Source organism: Diabrotica virgifera, chromosome 5, assembly GCF_917563875.1.
Source record: "Diabrotica virgifera virgifera chromosome 5, PGI_DIABVI_V3a".
NCBI classification, from domain to species: domain Eukaryota; kingdom Metazoa; phylum Arthropoda; class Insecta; order Coleoptera; family Chrysomelidae; genus Diabrotica; species Diabrotica virgifera.
This window is the reverse complement of record NC_065447.1, coordinates 19,605,256-19,622,088: the sequence shown is the minus strand read 5'-3', so window position 1 is coordinate 19,622,088 and position 16,833 is coordinate 19,605,256. Positions and strand designations below refer to the sequence as shown.

The following is a 16,833-nucleotide window of genomic DNA, read 5'->3' as shown; positions in this document are numbered from 1 at the left end:
AAAAGACAAGGTAGGCGTGGAGCAGAGTAGAAGTAGGAGAGTTTGACAGAAACGAATGTAAATATAACCTCAATTTATTTGAAAAATAGCTGTAATGTTATTTTTTTATATTAACAAATTAACAACTTATCTAACGTTCTTAATATTCCTCACAGCTATAATTGGTGACTATGTAGTAAGCTACAGTAAACTTCACGTGTTTCAAGCATTATTTGACAATACCACTCACTTTTTAATAGGGGGCCTCTCTTGGTTGATTGTATGTTTAAATTCAAAGGATGTCAGCCACACTGAAAAAATAATAGAAGTAGTGATATGCAGTTTAATATCTTCTCTAATTGATATAGATCATTTTATTGAAGCACGTTCCATAAATCTAAAGGTACTTACACTTACATCATATCGACCCATGCAACGAAGACTATAGTAACTCAAAAAACGTTACATTTGACTTACTATTAGGGTATTATTTTTTTAAGCTTTATTTGGTAGAAAAGTATGGTAAATCAGGTATGAATTTTAAGGCAACCAGTAAAGCATTTGCATGTGTATAGTAAGTTTACTGACCCACACTCCTGCAGGCGAAAACCATAGTAAGCACAGATCACCTAACTTCTAGAGAAGGTAGGTGATCTGTGATAGTAAGTTGAGTTACTGCAGTCTTTGTTACAAGAAACAGCGGAAGGTATTGCAAGTTTGAGTTAAACTGTTTGACTTACTATAGTTTTCTCTAGTTTAGTAATTTTAGTTATTCCGATTAACTATAGAAATGTGTTTTATTATAATTTTTTAAATATTACTGCTTTGCTTCAATAAATCTGTTCTAGTAAACTAGTAAGTCTAGTCTCGAATAAATATTTTTTCGTTAACTGTTAACGAAAACTATAGTAAGTCTACAAAATTTAGCAAAAAATCTATTTTTTGTTATGTTTGATCTGTGAAATCCCTTAAAACCCTTCATATATATAATATAACAGAAATTTAAATTTGTAAGACATATTTCTTCCAAAGATAACGTCATTTACTGTTACTAAGGGCCGGTTGTTCGAACGCTAATCAACATTGATCACTATCAAATACTTAATTACTGTCACAACTGTCAATGTCAACTTTGGTTGGGTTGCCGAAAACATAATTCTCTAGCGTTAGGGTAAAAGGACTTAAGTCAGTAAATGGAATATTGTAGAAATAATTTTTAAAGATTTGATGAAATACGCTAAATCTATTTTTATCCTAATTAAATATTTTGTCAGCACATATGGGTCAAAAACAGCTTATTTACAATACATAGTCTAGTTTAATATGAAATATTGTAAAATAATAAAGTTTGATCTGACTTAAATCCTTTGGATCAGAGAATAAAATACTTAAGTTTTTTTGACCAGATATTTTAATTATATTAAATACACAAGTTTACATTTTAATAACAGTATATTGATATGCAATATTTATAATCAAATATTGTAAAATAATAAAGTTTGATCTGACTTAAGTCCTTCGGACCAGAGAATAAAATACTTAAGTTTTTTTGACCTGATATTTTAATCATATTAAATACACAAGTTTACATTTTAATAACAGTAATATTTAGTTTTTATATTATAATACATATAACTATGATGAAGTTATTCGTCATCAGAAACAAACTCCTCTAAATCTGGGTCCTTATCGTTCATAGTTGTAGTTGGCAGTTCTTGATAAAAATTTTTGTATACTTCTGGTACGAGCGGTAAGAGATCTAGAATATGTTGCTGTTTTTCAAGAGTTATAGGTATTAATCATACTTTTTCTTGAGTTCTTTTGCACTTTGCCGACCTCTTATAGTAAAATTAATTTTCTTAAAATTTTCTGACTCTTCCAGAGAACTCTTATAAAAAATTGTAGCATATTTCTTTCTGTATTGCAGCCAACAATATTTCTGTAGTTTGAACAACTCTCCATCAACATTTTTTTGCTTCTTTACAAACGTTGTCCTTAATAAAGCAGCAAAATCGTAGAAGTCATCTGAAGTTAATTCAATGACCTTAAATGGACGTTTTTTGTTTGTGCATCTAATGAGAGATGCCCAATCATGAGGATAAGCAATTTTCATTCTCGATTTTTTTCTGTTTTTTTAATAAGGGAATGGTCGACATCGCATTCCATGTGTGAATGCCCAGAGATGAAAAATTTATGGTTGATCTCATTTATTGAGCTTTTCATTTAAATGACTGACATGAACATGGCAGTTACGTGGGAATTTTTATTCTGCCTTGCACATGTATTTGAGTAAAAGGTTATTTTAGTGACTTCAGGTGGCAGGTTCATTATTTCCTTCAAAAGACAAGAAGCAATTTCATTTGCACCACGGTGAGCAATTGATTCATGCCAGATATAACAGGAAGCTGCTCCTGAAGCACAATTATGTACAGTTAAATTGTAAGTCCAGTACTTTCTCGTATAAAAAGAAACAGAAGAAGAAGAAGAAAACTTTTAGCGTTTATCAATCAACAAGTGAGTGTTTTAGCACGATCAGTAGGATTTATGTCATAAACACTTACACCGGCACCTACGCATGGACTCATAAGTTGTTTATATCGGACAAAAATAGCATTCGGTAAAAAGGACTTAAGTTACATAATGTTCGTTTGCTCAAACAAAAATAGTCCGATGAAACTTATGTTCGTTGAACCAGTTTTAATAAAAACCGTATACTTTAGGATAGACTTAATTCTTTTTTACCAAAACGATCTTCTTCACAATTTACAACCAAATGTGTAGATAACTCATTTTGGCCAAAAATGGACTTAAGTCCTTTTGCCCTAACACTAGAGAATTGTTGATGACAATTATAAAATTAGTTAATCAATTATGTTAATAATTGTTATGTTAATTGACTAACTAATCTCATAATTGTAATTAACTATGTTTTCAGCAATTCAACCAAAGCTGACATTGACAGTTGTGACAGTAATTAAATATGTGATAGTGATCAATGTTGATTAGCGTTCGAACAACCGGCCCTTAGTATAGAGTAAGTATGTTTTTTTCCTTAATTGCTTCGACGAAAACTATAGTAAGTCTTCAAAATTTAGCAAAAAAATGTGTGTTTTGTTATGTTTAAACTGTGAAACCTTTTAAAACCCTTTACATATAATATACCAGAAATTTCAGGTTGTAAGGCATATTTCTTCCAAAGATATCGTCATTTCTTAGAGCGATCTCTTTGCGAAAAATTTTCAAACGCGATTATCTCAGTTCATCCAAAAGTGAGTTACAATAGTCTTCGTTGCATGGGTCGATATTATGTCTTTGCATATCATCATCACCATCCTTACTCTATCCAAAGAATATATACTCTCCTAGAAGAAGAGTTTGCATGGAACAGATGGTCACGTTTATTTGTCCCTTGAAAATACTCTAGTCATTGTCAGGTCACATGCACCTACTCAGTTGGTGCACAAAATCCTATGCTGAAACGTTACAGGGCAGTACCCTTCTATAAGGTCTATATACTTTGCTCTATCCACCGCTGCTCTGAAGAGTCCTATTGAGCTTTTTTTATAACAGTCCCTTAACTTATTCAACCATAACATTCTCGTTCATCCTATACTCTTACCTTCTCTTATCTTTTCTGGTATTATCAATGTTTTAGCATTTCATATCGTTGTCCTCTCATTATGTGTCCCAGATATTGTAACTTTCTATATTTATTATTTCGCATTCTTTGCCCATTTCTCACAATACTTCCGTGTTCATTTTCTTCTGTGTCCATGCTATTCAAATCATTCCTCTGTAACAACACATTTCAAATGACTGGAGCTTATTTTTTGTTCTTGTTTCAGTTTCAAGCTTTCAAGTCATAGTATAGAAAATATGTCACATCTCAAGAGTTCTTACTCTCAGTTCTAATTTAAGGTCTTTATTGCAGGAAATTGGTTTCATTTGTGCAAACGCATTTCTTGATATTTATATCCTGGCCCTTAGTTCTATTGATCACCCTTAAACGATTACTTCGTTAATGTGAATAAGAATATAACATCAACTATTTTGCCGCAACAATATCCCATTTCTTATCTCCCTAATTCAAGAAAGGTCTCGAATTCATTCTTTTTAAAACCAGTCGATAACTCTGAACTGACCCAAATAATCAATAGTATCAAAAGCAAATCATCCTGTAGTACTGAAACTATAAAAATTTTCTCTAATCTCACAGAAAATGTGTTGGAAATCCTCGTCTCACTAATTAATGATTCCTTCGAAAAAGGTAAATTTCCAGAGTGCCTAAAGACAGTCATTATTATTCCTCTTCATAAGGGTGGTGAAAAATCTAATGCCTGCAACTATAGACCTATTGCCTTACTACCGGCACTCTCCAAAATTATTGAGAGACTCATTAAAACTCAACTTATGTCCTTTATCGTTGATAACAACATGTTATCTCAAAATCAGTTCGGCTTTTTAATTAATAAATGTACCACTGATGCCATGTTTTCTGTACTACATGAGGTTTATCAAGCACTAAACAATAATCTTTATACTGCCACTGTTTTCTGTGACTATGCCAAAGCTTTTGATTGTGTAAATCACGACATCTTGATTAAAAAACTAAATTTCTATGAAATTAGAGGTATTTCTTTGAATTGGTTCCAATCCTACTTGAATAATAGGAAACAACTAGTTAGAGCAAATGATACTGACTCTAGTCTCAAAAACATTGTATGTGGAGTACCGCAAGGTTCAGTATTGGGTCCTCTTCTGTTCCTTATCTTTATAAATGACATCACTAATTTAAAAATCGATGGGAAAATTTTTCTTTTTGCTGATGATACCAGTATCACTTGGAGCAACTCAACTATTGCATCTCTTCATGAAACTATAACTTCGGATCTACTGACGATAAAGACCTGGTCTGACTCTAATTTACTCTCTTTTAATATAGACAAAACAGTAGCATTATCCTATAAAGGAGCTCTTCAACCTTTGCCTCTTAATAACAGCCAGATCAGTACCGTTGATTCTGTAAAATTTCTTGGTATTTTTTTAGACAGCAACCTCAAATGGTCCCTTCATATATATCGATTCGTTAAGTAAGAAACTCGCCTCAGCTTGCTATGCAATAAGATCTGTCTCAAGGGAACTCAATTTAGCATCTTCTAAAATAACATATTTTTCGTTGTTTGAGTCTCATCTTCGATATGGTCTTCCTTTTTGGGCTTCTAGTACAGCTGCTCAATTTGATGTTATTTTTAAATTGCAAAAAAGAGCAATAAGATATCTGTTTGGCCTCAGAAGATCTACACATTGCAGAAGTTACTTCAGAAATCACGAAATTCTAACACTTCCATCTTTATATATTCTAGAAACGGTTTGTTTAATTCGTAAACACCTTCATGTGTTTCCAGCAAGGCCCAATCATATTTACTCCACCAGAAATTCAATCTTTGATATTTATTTACCGATCCCATCCACTGAGTTAGTAAAGAAATGTACAGAGAGAGTCTGTAATTTGGAATAAATTCAATATCTCGAATACTACTTGTTTTTTTGAAAAATGCTCAGACCCGTCTATTAGTATTTCAAAAAATTGTCCTTTTTGACATACAATAATAATGTATACAGGGTGTCCCAATTTAGAGATATGACGTCATCGTTGATTTTCTTAAACAGCAACACTGTCATTTTGATAGCTATTTTGATAGGGTGCGTAAAGTTATACACAACTGCAAAATTTCATATTTTTATTCCCTACCGTTTAGAAGATAATAAAAAGTAACAAAGTTATGAAAAACAAGTAATCAACTAATAATTGAATTTAATTATTTCAATAAATTAAGCAAATGCTCATAATGTTGCCCTCAATTATTGTCAAATTGTCAATGGGCAACGTTATGAGCATTTGCTGAATTGAAATAATTAAATTCAATTATTATTTGATTACTTCTTGTTCTTTATAACTGTGTTATTTTTTATTATCTTGTAAATGGTAGGGAATAAAAATTTGAAATTTTGCAGATGTGTATAACTTTACACACGCTATCAAAATGACAGTGTTACCATTTAAGAAAATCAACGATGACGTCATATCTCTAAATTGGGACACCCTGTAAACATTATTATTATACAGTAGACTCGCGATTATCCGAGTCTCGGTCATCCGAGCCCCTCGGTTAACCGAGGCAAAAGTCAGAACAGGTGAGTTACAATTTTCAACCATCCCGCAACATCGCCGCCTCAATATCAAAAAGAGGAGCAAAGCTTATGCAAAATCAAATACATTTTTAAACAGTAACATTATTAAGGTAAATGTTTTTATCTTTTATAGACAGTACTGTATTAATTTTGTCATTAAAATATCCACAATTATGATTATTCACGTGTTTTTCTATCAATATAACCAATGTCAGTGTTAACCGAGTTTTTCCGTATCCGAGGTAGTCACGGTCCCAGTTACCTCGGATAATCGCGAGTCTACTGTATGTCAAAAATGACAATTTGAAATACTAATCGACGGGTCTGAGCATTTTTCAAAAAAACAGTTAGTATTATTTTAATTATTGAATTTATTCCAAATTACAGATATAACTTTGATATTTTGCAGTTGTGTATAACTTTACAAACCTTATCAAAATGACAGTGTTGCCATTTAAGAAAATCAACGATGACGTCATATCTCTAAATTGGGACACCCTGTATACATTATTATTGTATGTCAAAAAGGACAATTTGAAATACTAATCGACGGGTCTGAGAATTTAAAAAAAAACAATTAGTATTTGAGATATTGAATTTATTCCAAATTACAGACTCTCTCTGTATATTATATTCCGCAAAAAAACTTTACAACCATCTCCTTTTACAACTTAAATCTGCAACATCTTTCCCAAAGTTTCGTAAAATGACCAAAGTCTATCTATCTAAAAGACCATATTATTCAATAGAAGAATTTCTTAATGAATAACTAAGAAAATTGGGTTTCATACGCAGTAGCTTAAACTGTCAATTCCTAATGTTATATTTTATTTGTTGTAAGTATGTTCAATTTGCAATTTATATAAATTTTGCAATTAATTGTTTTTGTCTTTGGTTTTATATCATATTTACTGTATATTGACGATTTATCTAATTTTAGTAAATTGTAGTTGTTATTTGTTATTTGTTGTTGATATTATTTTTCTTTTGACTGTATGTAGAAAATGTAATGACATAAAATTGTAAAAATTTTCAATGACAATAAAGCATATTTCTATTATATTCTATTCTATCATTATTTTCTGAAAGCTAGTTTTCCAGGTATTTGTAATTACCAACTCTTTCTATCAGTATATCTTCCAAATGATGTATGATTTTATGTTTTCCTTGTTTTTATCATAATATTTAATCTTTCTTAGCCTATATTTTTCACAGAAACTGCTTGTCTTGTTTAGTAGGAGTTGGAGTCATTCAGTAGAGTTTGCCATAATCAGGGTCATCTGCATATCTTATGGTGTTAATAGTTCTTACGTTCCTTATTTCCTCCTCCATAATTATTCCTTCACTTTCAGATAGTAATGCTTATTCAAAAATGAATTCACTATATAAATTGAATAGTTATGGAGACATAATACATCCCTGCCTAACTCCTCTCCTAATTTCAATTTCTGAACTGGGTTCGTTGTCTATTACAATTTGTGCTCTTTGATTCCAGTAAAAGTTTGTTATTATTCTGTCCCTTTTGCTGTGTTCTTTGAACTAATACATGTTTTTCATGTCTCACTTTGTCAAATGCTTTTTCAAAATCAACTTAACATCCACATTCATATCCATGCATCTTTGAGCCATCACGTTAAAAGCAAACAACGCCTCCCTGACTAAAACTGCATCTATTATTACTACCTGCAGCATAATTCATTATACATAATTAGAAGTTTATACATATATTAAACAATTTTTCTTTTTCAGAATGCAACAAAATTGAAACACAGACCATTTCTTCATTGTTCGACATTTCCTTTAGCTTTTTGCATATTATTGTTCCTAACAGGACATGTTTTGGACAATTATGCCTTGAAGAGAAATGGTTTATTACTCTTTACTGCTTTTGGAAGCCATCACACAAGAGATGCTACTAGACGTGGATATTGGTTCTATCCATTTGGTTCTACAGTACCTCTACCATATATAATGTACATTGGGATTAGTTGTGTCTTGCCACATACTGTCATGTATGTGCATAGATATTTTAACGGACTTAAAAATACCAGTAGACCTGTGATACATATTTAGGATTAAGGAGTAGGTATATTTTAAAAAGTGATATTGCCTATGATTAGGCATTTTTGTTTAGTTATGTTATAAGTATATATACATATCCACTCAGTTATCAGTTTTTGCTTTAATTTGATTATGTGATACTAAGTTAAACAGTGCTAGTTTTCATATCAAAAGTTGCAGGTGCACTTTTTATGCGAACTGGAACATTTTTTCAATTTCGTTTCACTGTACCACAAAAACCAGTGTTTTTTCCATGCAACTACTTACTCGATTTTATTCCAGTACCAATTATCTGTATACATATGTACTCATTCATATTGTGCAAAGGTATTTTGTCAAGATTATTTTCATTAGGTACCTATATCGTAATAAAAAGTTTTATAATCCCAGCTCAACATAAAGCATTTCAAAATATATCCTAATATAGCTTTGTTTTTACTAATAGTAAGAAATAGGTAGGTACATACGTAGACGTACCTACTTTTTATTACATCAAAATTTAGAGATTTTAAGTTATTTAAAGCATATTTTTGTTATTATTTTTAATAAAATTTTCTTTATAATCATTTGAAGTAAGTAGTTTTACTTATATTTCCCTATATTTGAGATAAGTTACCTAATGCTTTTTATCTGGCCGGAAAAATGGATCAAACTTTTCAACAGTCACCTAGTGTTACCTACAAACCAGTAAATATACGTACGTAACTGGTACCCCGATGCAGTGGCGGATCCAAGGAAGGTGTCACCGTGGTAGTGACCCCCCACCCTCAGACAAAAATAAATATTACATAATTCAATAATCCTAAAAAAAGAAAAACCGAGATGAGCCGTCAAACAAAAAAAAATTTAGGTCCATCCAAAAAATAATTGAAAACCCACTTATAGGTACTAGGGTTTAGGGGTGGTAAGACTAAGTGACCTTGCATCAGAGAAAAGTAATTAAATCACCCTCAAGAAGATCCATGACCCCCCCCAATTTCTGGATCCGCCACTGCCCCGGAAGGAATTTATTTCTAAATTTTCGAATTGCTGTATTCCTAATGCGTAAATCAAAGTATTACGTATGTCGTAGGTAAACTCAAGAAAATAAAACTAATGAGTGAAAACTATTTTCATAAGTATAATGTAAAATACGTATCTACCTACTAAAATACCTACTATACCATTTTCGAAAGTGTTTTTTAAATTGAGTGTTGGAGCGCACTAAAAAATTCAGAAATGTGGTTCTAGGTAGGTAGGGGAGAGTTGGACAAAACCGGGTACCAGTCCAAAAACCGTCTGTATCTCGTGCTATTGTTACAAAACCGACTTTACGCGGTTGACTTTACTATTTTATTATTTATGTTTCTAGGAACTAAGTTTAATTTTAGTTGACTTCATTTATTTATTAATAACTTACTTCTAAACAAATGAAAGACACTGAATTTATATCTTTTATTTTACAAACTACGATATCTAATTTATGTAGGTATTGCACTAAACCTATGAATTTATTTACATAATTACAAGTTCACAAATATCACGCTCGATACATATCAAGTACACCGACGTATTCAAATTCACAACTCCCTGCTAATTTCCAAATCCCTCTTATTTATACAATGCTTAATCATCTCGAATACAAAAGAATGATCCAGAATAAACGAGTATTTACATAATAACTTAAAGCACGTAAAATCGAATTTTCTAGTACAATAACAAAAGAACAATTATTAGGCAAAGGTATGTAAACAAACTCGGTCGAGATCTTTCTTTTAGTCGGAGAGATAGAAGCGGATTTTGTGCATGATAAGTAATATGGAAAAACTATACGGGGATATGTTGAATTAGTTGTGTACATGACTTTCACCAACGGCCGGAAACCAGAGTGGGGGCCGAGGGTAGTTATAAGGGGTCAAAATCGCGGTTTTTATAATTTTTTTGGGACGCTCATGATTGAGATAGTGCACCAAAATTTGGAAATAAGTAGGTCATGACGTAACTAAGTAAAATCTCTTGGGGCGGAACGCTGCGTGGCCGACAAAGGGGTGGGGATAGGGGTGAATATAAAAAATATAAAGGGTTTTTTTCGACGTTCGTGATTGAAATAGTGGACCAAAATTTAAGAATAAGTAGACCATGACATTACTAAGTAAAATCCCCAGAGCCGGAAACCAGAGTGGGGGACGAGGGTAGTTATAAGGGTCAAAGTCGCCGTTTTTATTATTTTTTCTTTGTGATGCTCATGATCGAGATAGTGCACCAACATTTGAGAATAAGTAGGTCATGACGTAACTAAGTAAAATCTCCAGGGGTGGCACGCTGCGTGGCCGACAAAGAGGTGGGGCAGGGGTGAATACAAAAAATATAAGGGGTTTTTCGCGACGTTCGTGATTGAGAGAGTGCACCAAAATTTGGGAATAAGTAGACCATGACATAACTAAGTAAAATCCTCAGAGCCGGAAACCCGAGTAGGGGACAAGGGTAGTTATAAGGGGTCAAAGTCGCCGTTTTTATTATTTTTTTTTTGTGACGCTCATGATCGAGATAGTGCACCAAAATTTGGAAATAAGTAGGTCATGAGGTAACTAAGTACAATCTCCAGGGGTGGAACGCTGCGTGGCCGATAAAGGGGTGGGGGTAGGTGTGAATATAAATAATAATATAAGTTTTTTGCGACGTGCTAGATTGAGATAGTGCACCAAAATTTGGGAATAAGTAGACCATGACTTAGCTAAGTAAAATCCCCAGAGCCGGAAACCAGAGTTGGCAATGAGGGTAGTTTTAAGGGGTCAAAGTCGCAGTGTGTATTATTTTTTTTGTGACCCGGCACAACATTTGTTCCGCCCCTGGAGATTTTACTTATTAATACCATGATCTACTTATTCTCAAATTTTGGTGCACTATCTCGCTCACGAACGGCAAAAAAACCCCCCATATATTTTTATACTCACCCCTGCCTACCACCCCTTTGTACCCCAAGCAGCGTTCCGCCCCTGGAGATTTTACTTAGTTACCTCATGACCTACTTACTCCCAAGTTTTGGTGCACTATCTCCATCATGAGGGTCACAAAAAAAAATAATAAAAACCGCAACTTTTACCCCTTATAACTACCCTCGTCCGCCACTCTGGTTTCAGCCTCTGGGGGTATTACTTAGTTATGTCATGGTCTACTTATTCCCAAACTTTGGTGCACTATCTCAATCACGAACGTCGCAAAAAACCCCTTACATTTTTTATATTCACCCCTTCCCCACCCCTTTGTCGGCCACACAGCGTTCCACTTCTAGAGATTTTACTTAGTTACGTCATGACCTACTTATTCCCAAATTTTGGTGCACTATCTCGATCATGAGCGTCACAAAAAAAAATAATAAAAAACGGGACTTTGACCCCTTATAACTACCTTCCTCCCCCACTCTGGTTTCCGGCTCTGGGGATTTTACTTATTTATGTCATGGTCTACTTATACCCAAGCATTGCACTATATCAATCACGAACGTCGCAAAAAACCCCTTATATTTTTTATATTCACCCCTACCCCACCCCTTTGTCGGCCACGCAGCGTTGCGCCCCTAGAGATTTTACTTAGGTACGTCATGACCTACTTATTTCCAAATTTTGGTGCACTATCTCGATCATGACCGTCATAAAAAAATAATAAAAACCGCGACTTTGACCCCTTATAACTACCCTCGGCCCCCACTCTGGTTTCCGGCTGTTGGTGAAAGTCATGTACACAACTAATTCAACATATCCCCGTATAGTTTTTCCATATTACTTATCTTATCACGCACAAAATCCGCTCCCAGCTCTTAGACTATTACCAACCACAGGTAAACATATTCGCAGTCTGTTAGTCCGAGAGCTGAAAACAGTCGGGTGTCACACTATGTTAGAGTAGCAAACGTTTGCTGCAGATTAAAAATATTTTCAAATGACTTGTTCGACATACCAATGTCAATTTTTATAAATATTCTTAAATTTTGAGTTTTTTTTATTTTTATGAAAATATTGCAAAATACCCGGTTTTGCCCAACCGTTATGATAAAACGGGGTAGTAACTTAATTACCATGTAAAAAGACTAATGGGCAGAAAATAAAATATTTATTGAAAGTAAATATGTGAACAAAAATCGAAAATCTATGAACAGAAGTCACCAATAAAAACTTCATCTAAGTACATCATGATATCATAGGCTCTACATGCTTCATGAGCCCATTTGGTGCGAGACACACATTTTATTCAGCCTTTCTTCGCCTTAGAATTTGAAAATAGTTCATTGTAATATGTATAGACACGCATCGTCATTATTATCTTCTTCCTCCAAACTCTCAGAATCTGCAATCGGTTATTTTGGAACCAGTTTTGTTTTTGTTTTTTTACTATATCTAGGTACGTTTTTCCTTTTTTGTCCAGTTTGAGAGGACACTTTTTTTGTACAGTTCGCTTACTCCAACTTATTGAGAGGCTTTTTTGTTTACCTACCATCCTATGTTCTAGCACTTCCAATATTGCATTTTGCATGCTTTCTTGATCCCATGACTGACGAGTAGTTTTTCTTTTATAATGCCACATCATGTTGAACTTAACTAAAAGCAAAAGAACCACTACAGAAACTCATAGGCGTAACCAGGGGGGGTTTGGGGTTATAACCCCCCATTTGGATGTACTTTGAGCTCTATACGCTTAACACCATTAGGTAATATTCCATATCCCCAGAGACCATCACCTATAGCTGTAACCCCCCCCCCCCTTAGGATCATCCTGGTTACACCTCTGCAGAAACTGGAAGTATCAACAGGTCTGATAAAATCGGGTACCCGGTTTTGTCGATTTTCGGAGTACCCGGTTTTGTCGAACTCGTAAACAAGACATTAAATTAATATTATTTAAATTTTTAAGTTATGAAATAATATTCAAAATTTTTGGCCAAATTAAAGGTAATATACTAGGTTACATGTATTAAATTTTGAAATGGCCATTAGTTATTCAGTAGAAGAAAAAACAACTATAAACTTACCCTAAAAATCGAGTTTGCTGCATCAAAAAACAGGTGGGGTCTTACTGCTCCGGCACAGAGTACTCAAATGAAGTAGAAATGGATACACGCGACTGTTGACAGTTTCTAATTTTAACATTGTCTGATAGATAGCAGCAGACAGTTAGAAGAACCAAGGGGTACCCGGTTTTGTCCAAATTTCCCCTAGGTATTGGTATTGATCCCCAATCACAATTATTTTTCTGATTTTATTTGATCGAGTAAATCCTTCCGTAAAAGCAGTTGAAAAATTACTCAAACTTATTAAAAATACATTTGAGTGTCCAGAGAGTAGGCACAAAACAAAAGAGTGTAACAGAGTAGGTACTATTTACCTACCTATAGGTAAGGGACAAATGAGAAACTTCTTGTCTTGGCTGATATTAAAGTTTATGGATTTAAAGAAAACATAAATAAAAAAATCCCAAATAATATTGATTTACTTTACATGCATTAGTAGCAGGGGCGTCATTTGATAGGGTCAGGGGGGGCATTTGCCCTGAAAATGACTGAAATTTACGAAAAATAGATCAATTTTGTATTATGTTTGCGTATATAATGTATTGTATATATAATGTTTGCCCCCCTAGCAAAATTTCAAATGACGCTCCTGATTAGTAGGTATTTCAAAAAAGTTTGATATAGAGAGTTAAGAGTTGAGGCATGGACGTATAAATAAAGATTTATGTAGGTAGTATTTTGTATTTTGACAACTACACCCGATCTGGGCGTCGAAACGTTAATCAAATTATTTTTTAAATTTAATTGTGGCTTATTTCCCATCTAAAGAATAGGTATAGGTAGGTATTCCTACCTACACCTACTTATTTCAAAAATCTAACAATTTGACCGGTGACCGGGGCGTAAGCAAATGGGTGAGTCACAAAGTTTCACAAACAAAGCGAATAAGTATTTCGCGAAATGAACGTCAGATCGAAAAATAAAAAATACGTGTTCAATATTTTATAAAAATCTATCGAATGATACCAAACACGACCCCCCATGGAGAGGGGTGGAAGGTTTTAAAATTTTAAATACGAACCCTGCGATATTTCGCGAAATGAACATCAGATATCAGATCGAAAAACTGCAAGATACACGTAGGTACTTAGGTATTCAACATTTTTGACAAATCTATCGAATGACACCAAACACAAAACCCCGCACGGAGATGTGGTGGGGGGTTACTTTAAAATCTTAAATAGGAGCCCCCAATTTTTATTGCAGATTTGGATTCTGTGCGTAGCAACTTATATTCGAAGCATTTTTTTCTAATTATGGATATACATAGATGGCGCTATAATCGGAAAAAACGATTGTTGAAAATGGAAGATTAAATTAAAAAATGGAAAGTGCCCCACTTTATGGTTTTAGGACCTAGAGGTAGGAAAACCCTAGGTAGGTACCTACTCTTCACAACCCAATATGTCCCCACATAACGCTCGAGTAACTGCAAATTTAGCATACTTTCCTCCCCTACTATCTATGGGTTATACTTAAATATTTTAATCTCAAACCAATATTATCAAGATACATATATTATTTAATTTTTTTCGTGATTAAATTCAAAAAGAAATTAATATTGGTTAGGTAGTAGGTACCAGGGCCGTAAGTATGATATTGGGGCTGGGGACCCCCTACCGGGAAGTCCGGGGGTTTACCTCCCAGCGGAAAAATGTTTGATATTTAACCCCTTGAAAACGTATTGTAATGCATTCCATGACTGAAGTTTCTTGTATGCACCTACCTACCTATACCTACATAAGTAGGTACCTATTGCTATTTTAGTTGACCACCAACAAAAAATTTTGAAATCACCGTATTTTAAGCTAAATAATTTTGCAAGTAGGTACCATCAATATAACATATTTTCTGTTTTCATTTTTTCATTAAAAAATATACTATAAGTAATGTTATTACATTGTTCGGCTACAATGTAGGTTTGTAATCGCGTTATACTTATTGCCTATAGGCACTGTAACTGTAACGCGATTACAAACGCGTTATATTGCCGCGATTACAAATCTAAGTGTAGCCGAATAATGTAAAAGGCAATTTGCCTTTTTACAAATACATTGTTATTATCAAAAGATTTCTATTATTAATTGTAATTTTATTTTACCATTTCAATTTTATTACTTAGTTAGAAATCTCTTGAGACACAAAGTGAAACATAGTTTAACATACACTCTATAGGGGAGAGGAGGGCAAGATGGAACGATAGGGCAAGATGGAAATTACCTATAAAACCCGAACTGCGCAATGAAGCGCCCGGATCCACACTCACACAGATGCAGGCGAACCTCTTCCATTTACAAACGACGGCTCATTCAGTTCAGGTCAGTTAATGAGTGTACACGCTTCCTTCTTATTTTCGCAGTTAAATATTAACCCGTGTTGAGCTGCCCCCCCCCCCCACTTGCAAAAATTAAAAAACAAATAGCCCTGATTTATGAGCTATTTATGAGCTCTCATATTCCGCAAACTAAAAATTTTGAGCTCGTTCCACTGAGCAGAAATTTAATACCCTAGTGGGGGGGGCTGAGTCAGCCCCCCCCCCACTACTTAAAAATAGGAAGTGCAGTCACTGAAGGTAAAAATCAACGATTACCTTAAATTTCGGTGAACCTTCATCGATTTTCACGAAAATTGGTCAGTAGTTAGAGGATACGTCAAGAAACAAAGGTGACATGGTACCACCTTGCGCCTTTACCCTGAGGGTGGATACCGCCCCTTCTCGGGGGTGAAAATTATTTTATAAAAAATAAATGCACAAATCAATAAAAGAACAAATTAAAAGCAAAATTTATTATATAAAGTTAATAAAATAAGTCAATACTTTTTAAGTTATTAAAGATCAAAGATTTTAATTATTTGTGAAAAAAATGCATGTTTTGAAAAGGTTTTTTGTAAATCACTGAAAAACTTTCAAGTTTTTACAAAAAAGTTAATAGTAGTTTAATTCGTATAGCTTATATTCTAAGAATAAACTCTTAAATCACGCGTCTTTCGATTATAGAGCTACAACCCCTTCGCAAGAAAACGACCCCATATTCCGGGCTTAAGAGAGAGTTGTTCTTAAAATAATTTAAATTAATTATTTGGCGACTACATATCGTTTAATAATTTATGAGCTTGCAAAATATACGCATCTCAATTATTGAATTGCCATTTTCTTTCTATAGTGCAGTCACTGAAGGTAAAAATCAACTAGTACCTTCGATTTCGGTAAATCTCCATTTATTTTCACGAATTGACAATAACAACTTGGGGTTTTAGCCTGGGGTATATGTCACCCCTTCTCGGGAGTGAAAATTACTTTATTAAAAATAACCCCACAAATCGAGAGAGGGACAAATTGTAAGCAAAATTTGTTATATAATGTGATTAAAATAAATCAATACTTTTTGAGTTATTAAAGATCAAATATTTTAATTTTTGGAAAGAAAATTCATGCTTTAGAGCGATTTTTCATAAATGACTCAAAAACTGTAAGTTTTTACAAAAAAGTTTTCATCACTAAAATTGAAGCTAATAAAAAATATAATAAATTGCTTACTTGAAAAACCCTTTAATGT

At 33.6% G+C, this 16,833-nt stretch overlaps 1 protein-coding gene and 1 long non-coding RNA gene across 2 annotated transcripts; one reads left to right on the top strand and one right to left on the bottom strand.

The window, feature by feature from the left end:
• Positions 1–58: 58 nt before the first annotated feature.
• LOC114333804 (uncharacterized) lies at positions 59–14,952 on the bottom strand. Its single transcript, XR_003653008.2, has 2 exons — positions 13,238–14,952; positions 59–290 (listed from the first exon to the last, which is right to left on the bottom strand). It is a non-coding gene; the product is annotated as an uncharacterized LOC114333804 (long non-coding RNA).
• On the top strand, positions 95–8,804 carry LOC114333803 (transmembrane protein 267). Its single transcript, XM_028283808.2, has 2 exons — positions 95–382; positions 7,921–8,804. Exons 1-2 carry the CDS (start codon positions 95–97, stop codon positions 8,242–8,244), a joined length of 612 nt encoding a protein of 203 aa, XP_028139609.1. The 3' UTR covers positions 8,245–8,804.
• Positions 14,953–16,833: the final 1,881 nt, after the last annotated feature.

Excerpts from the sequence above, each read along its gene's own strand:
- LOC114333803 (XM_028283808.2), top strand. The coding sequence starts at position 95 with ATGTTATTTTTTTATATTAACAAATTAACAACTTATCTAACGTTCTTA. Across the intron at positions 383-7,920 it reads CACGTTCCATAAATCTAAAG|AATGCAACAAAATTGAAACA; the intron begins GTACTTACACTT and ends TTTCTTTTTCAG.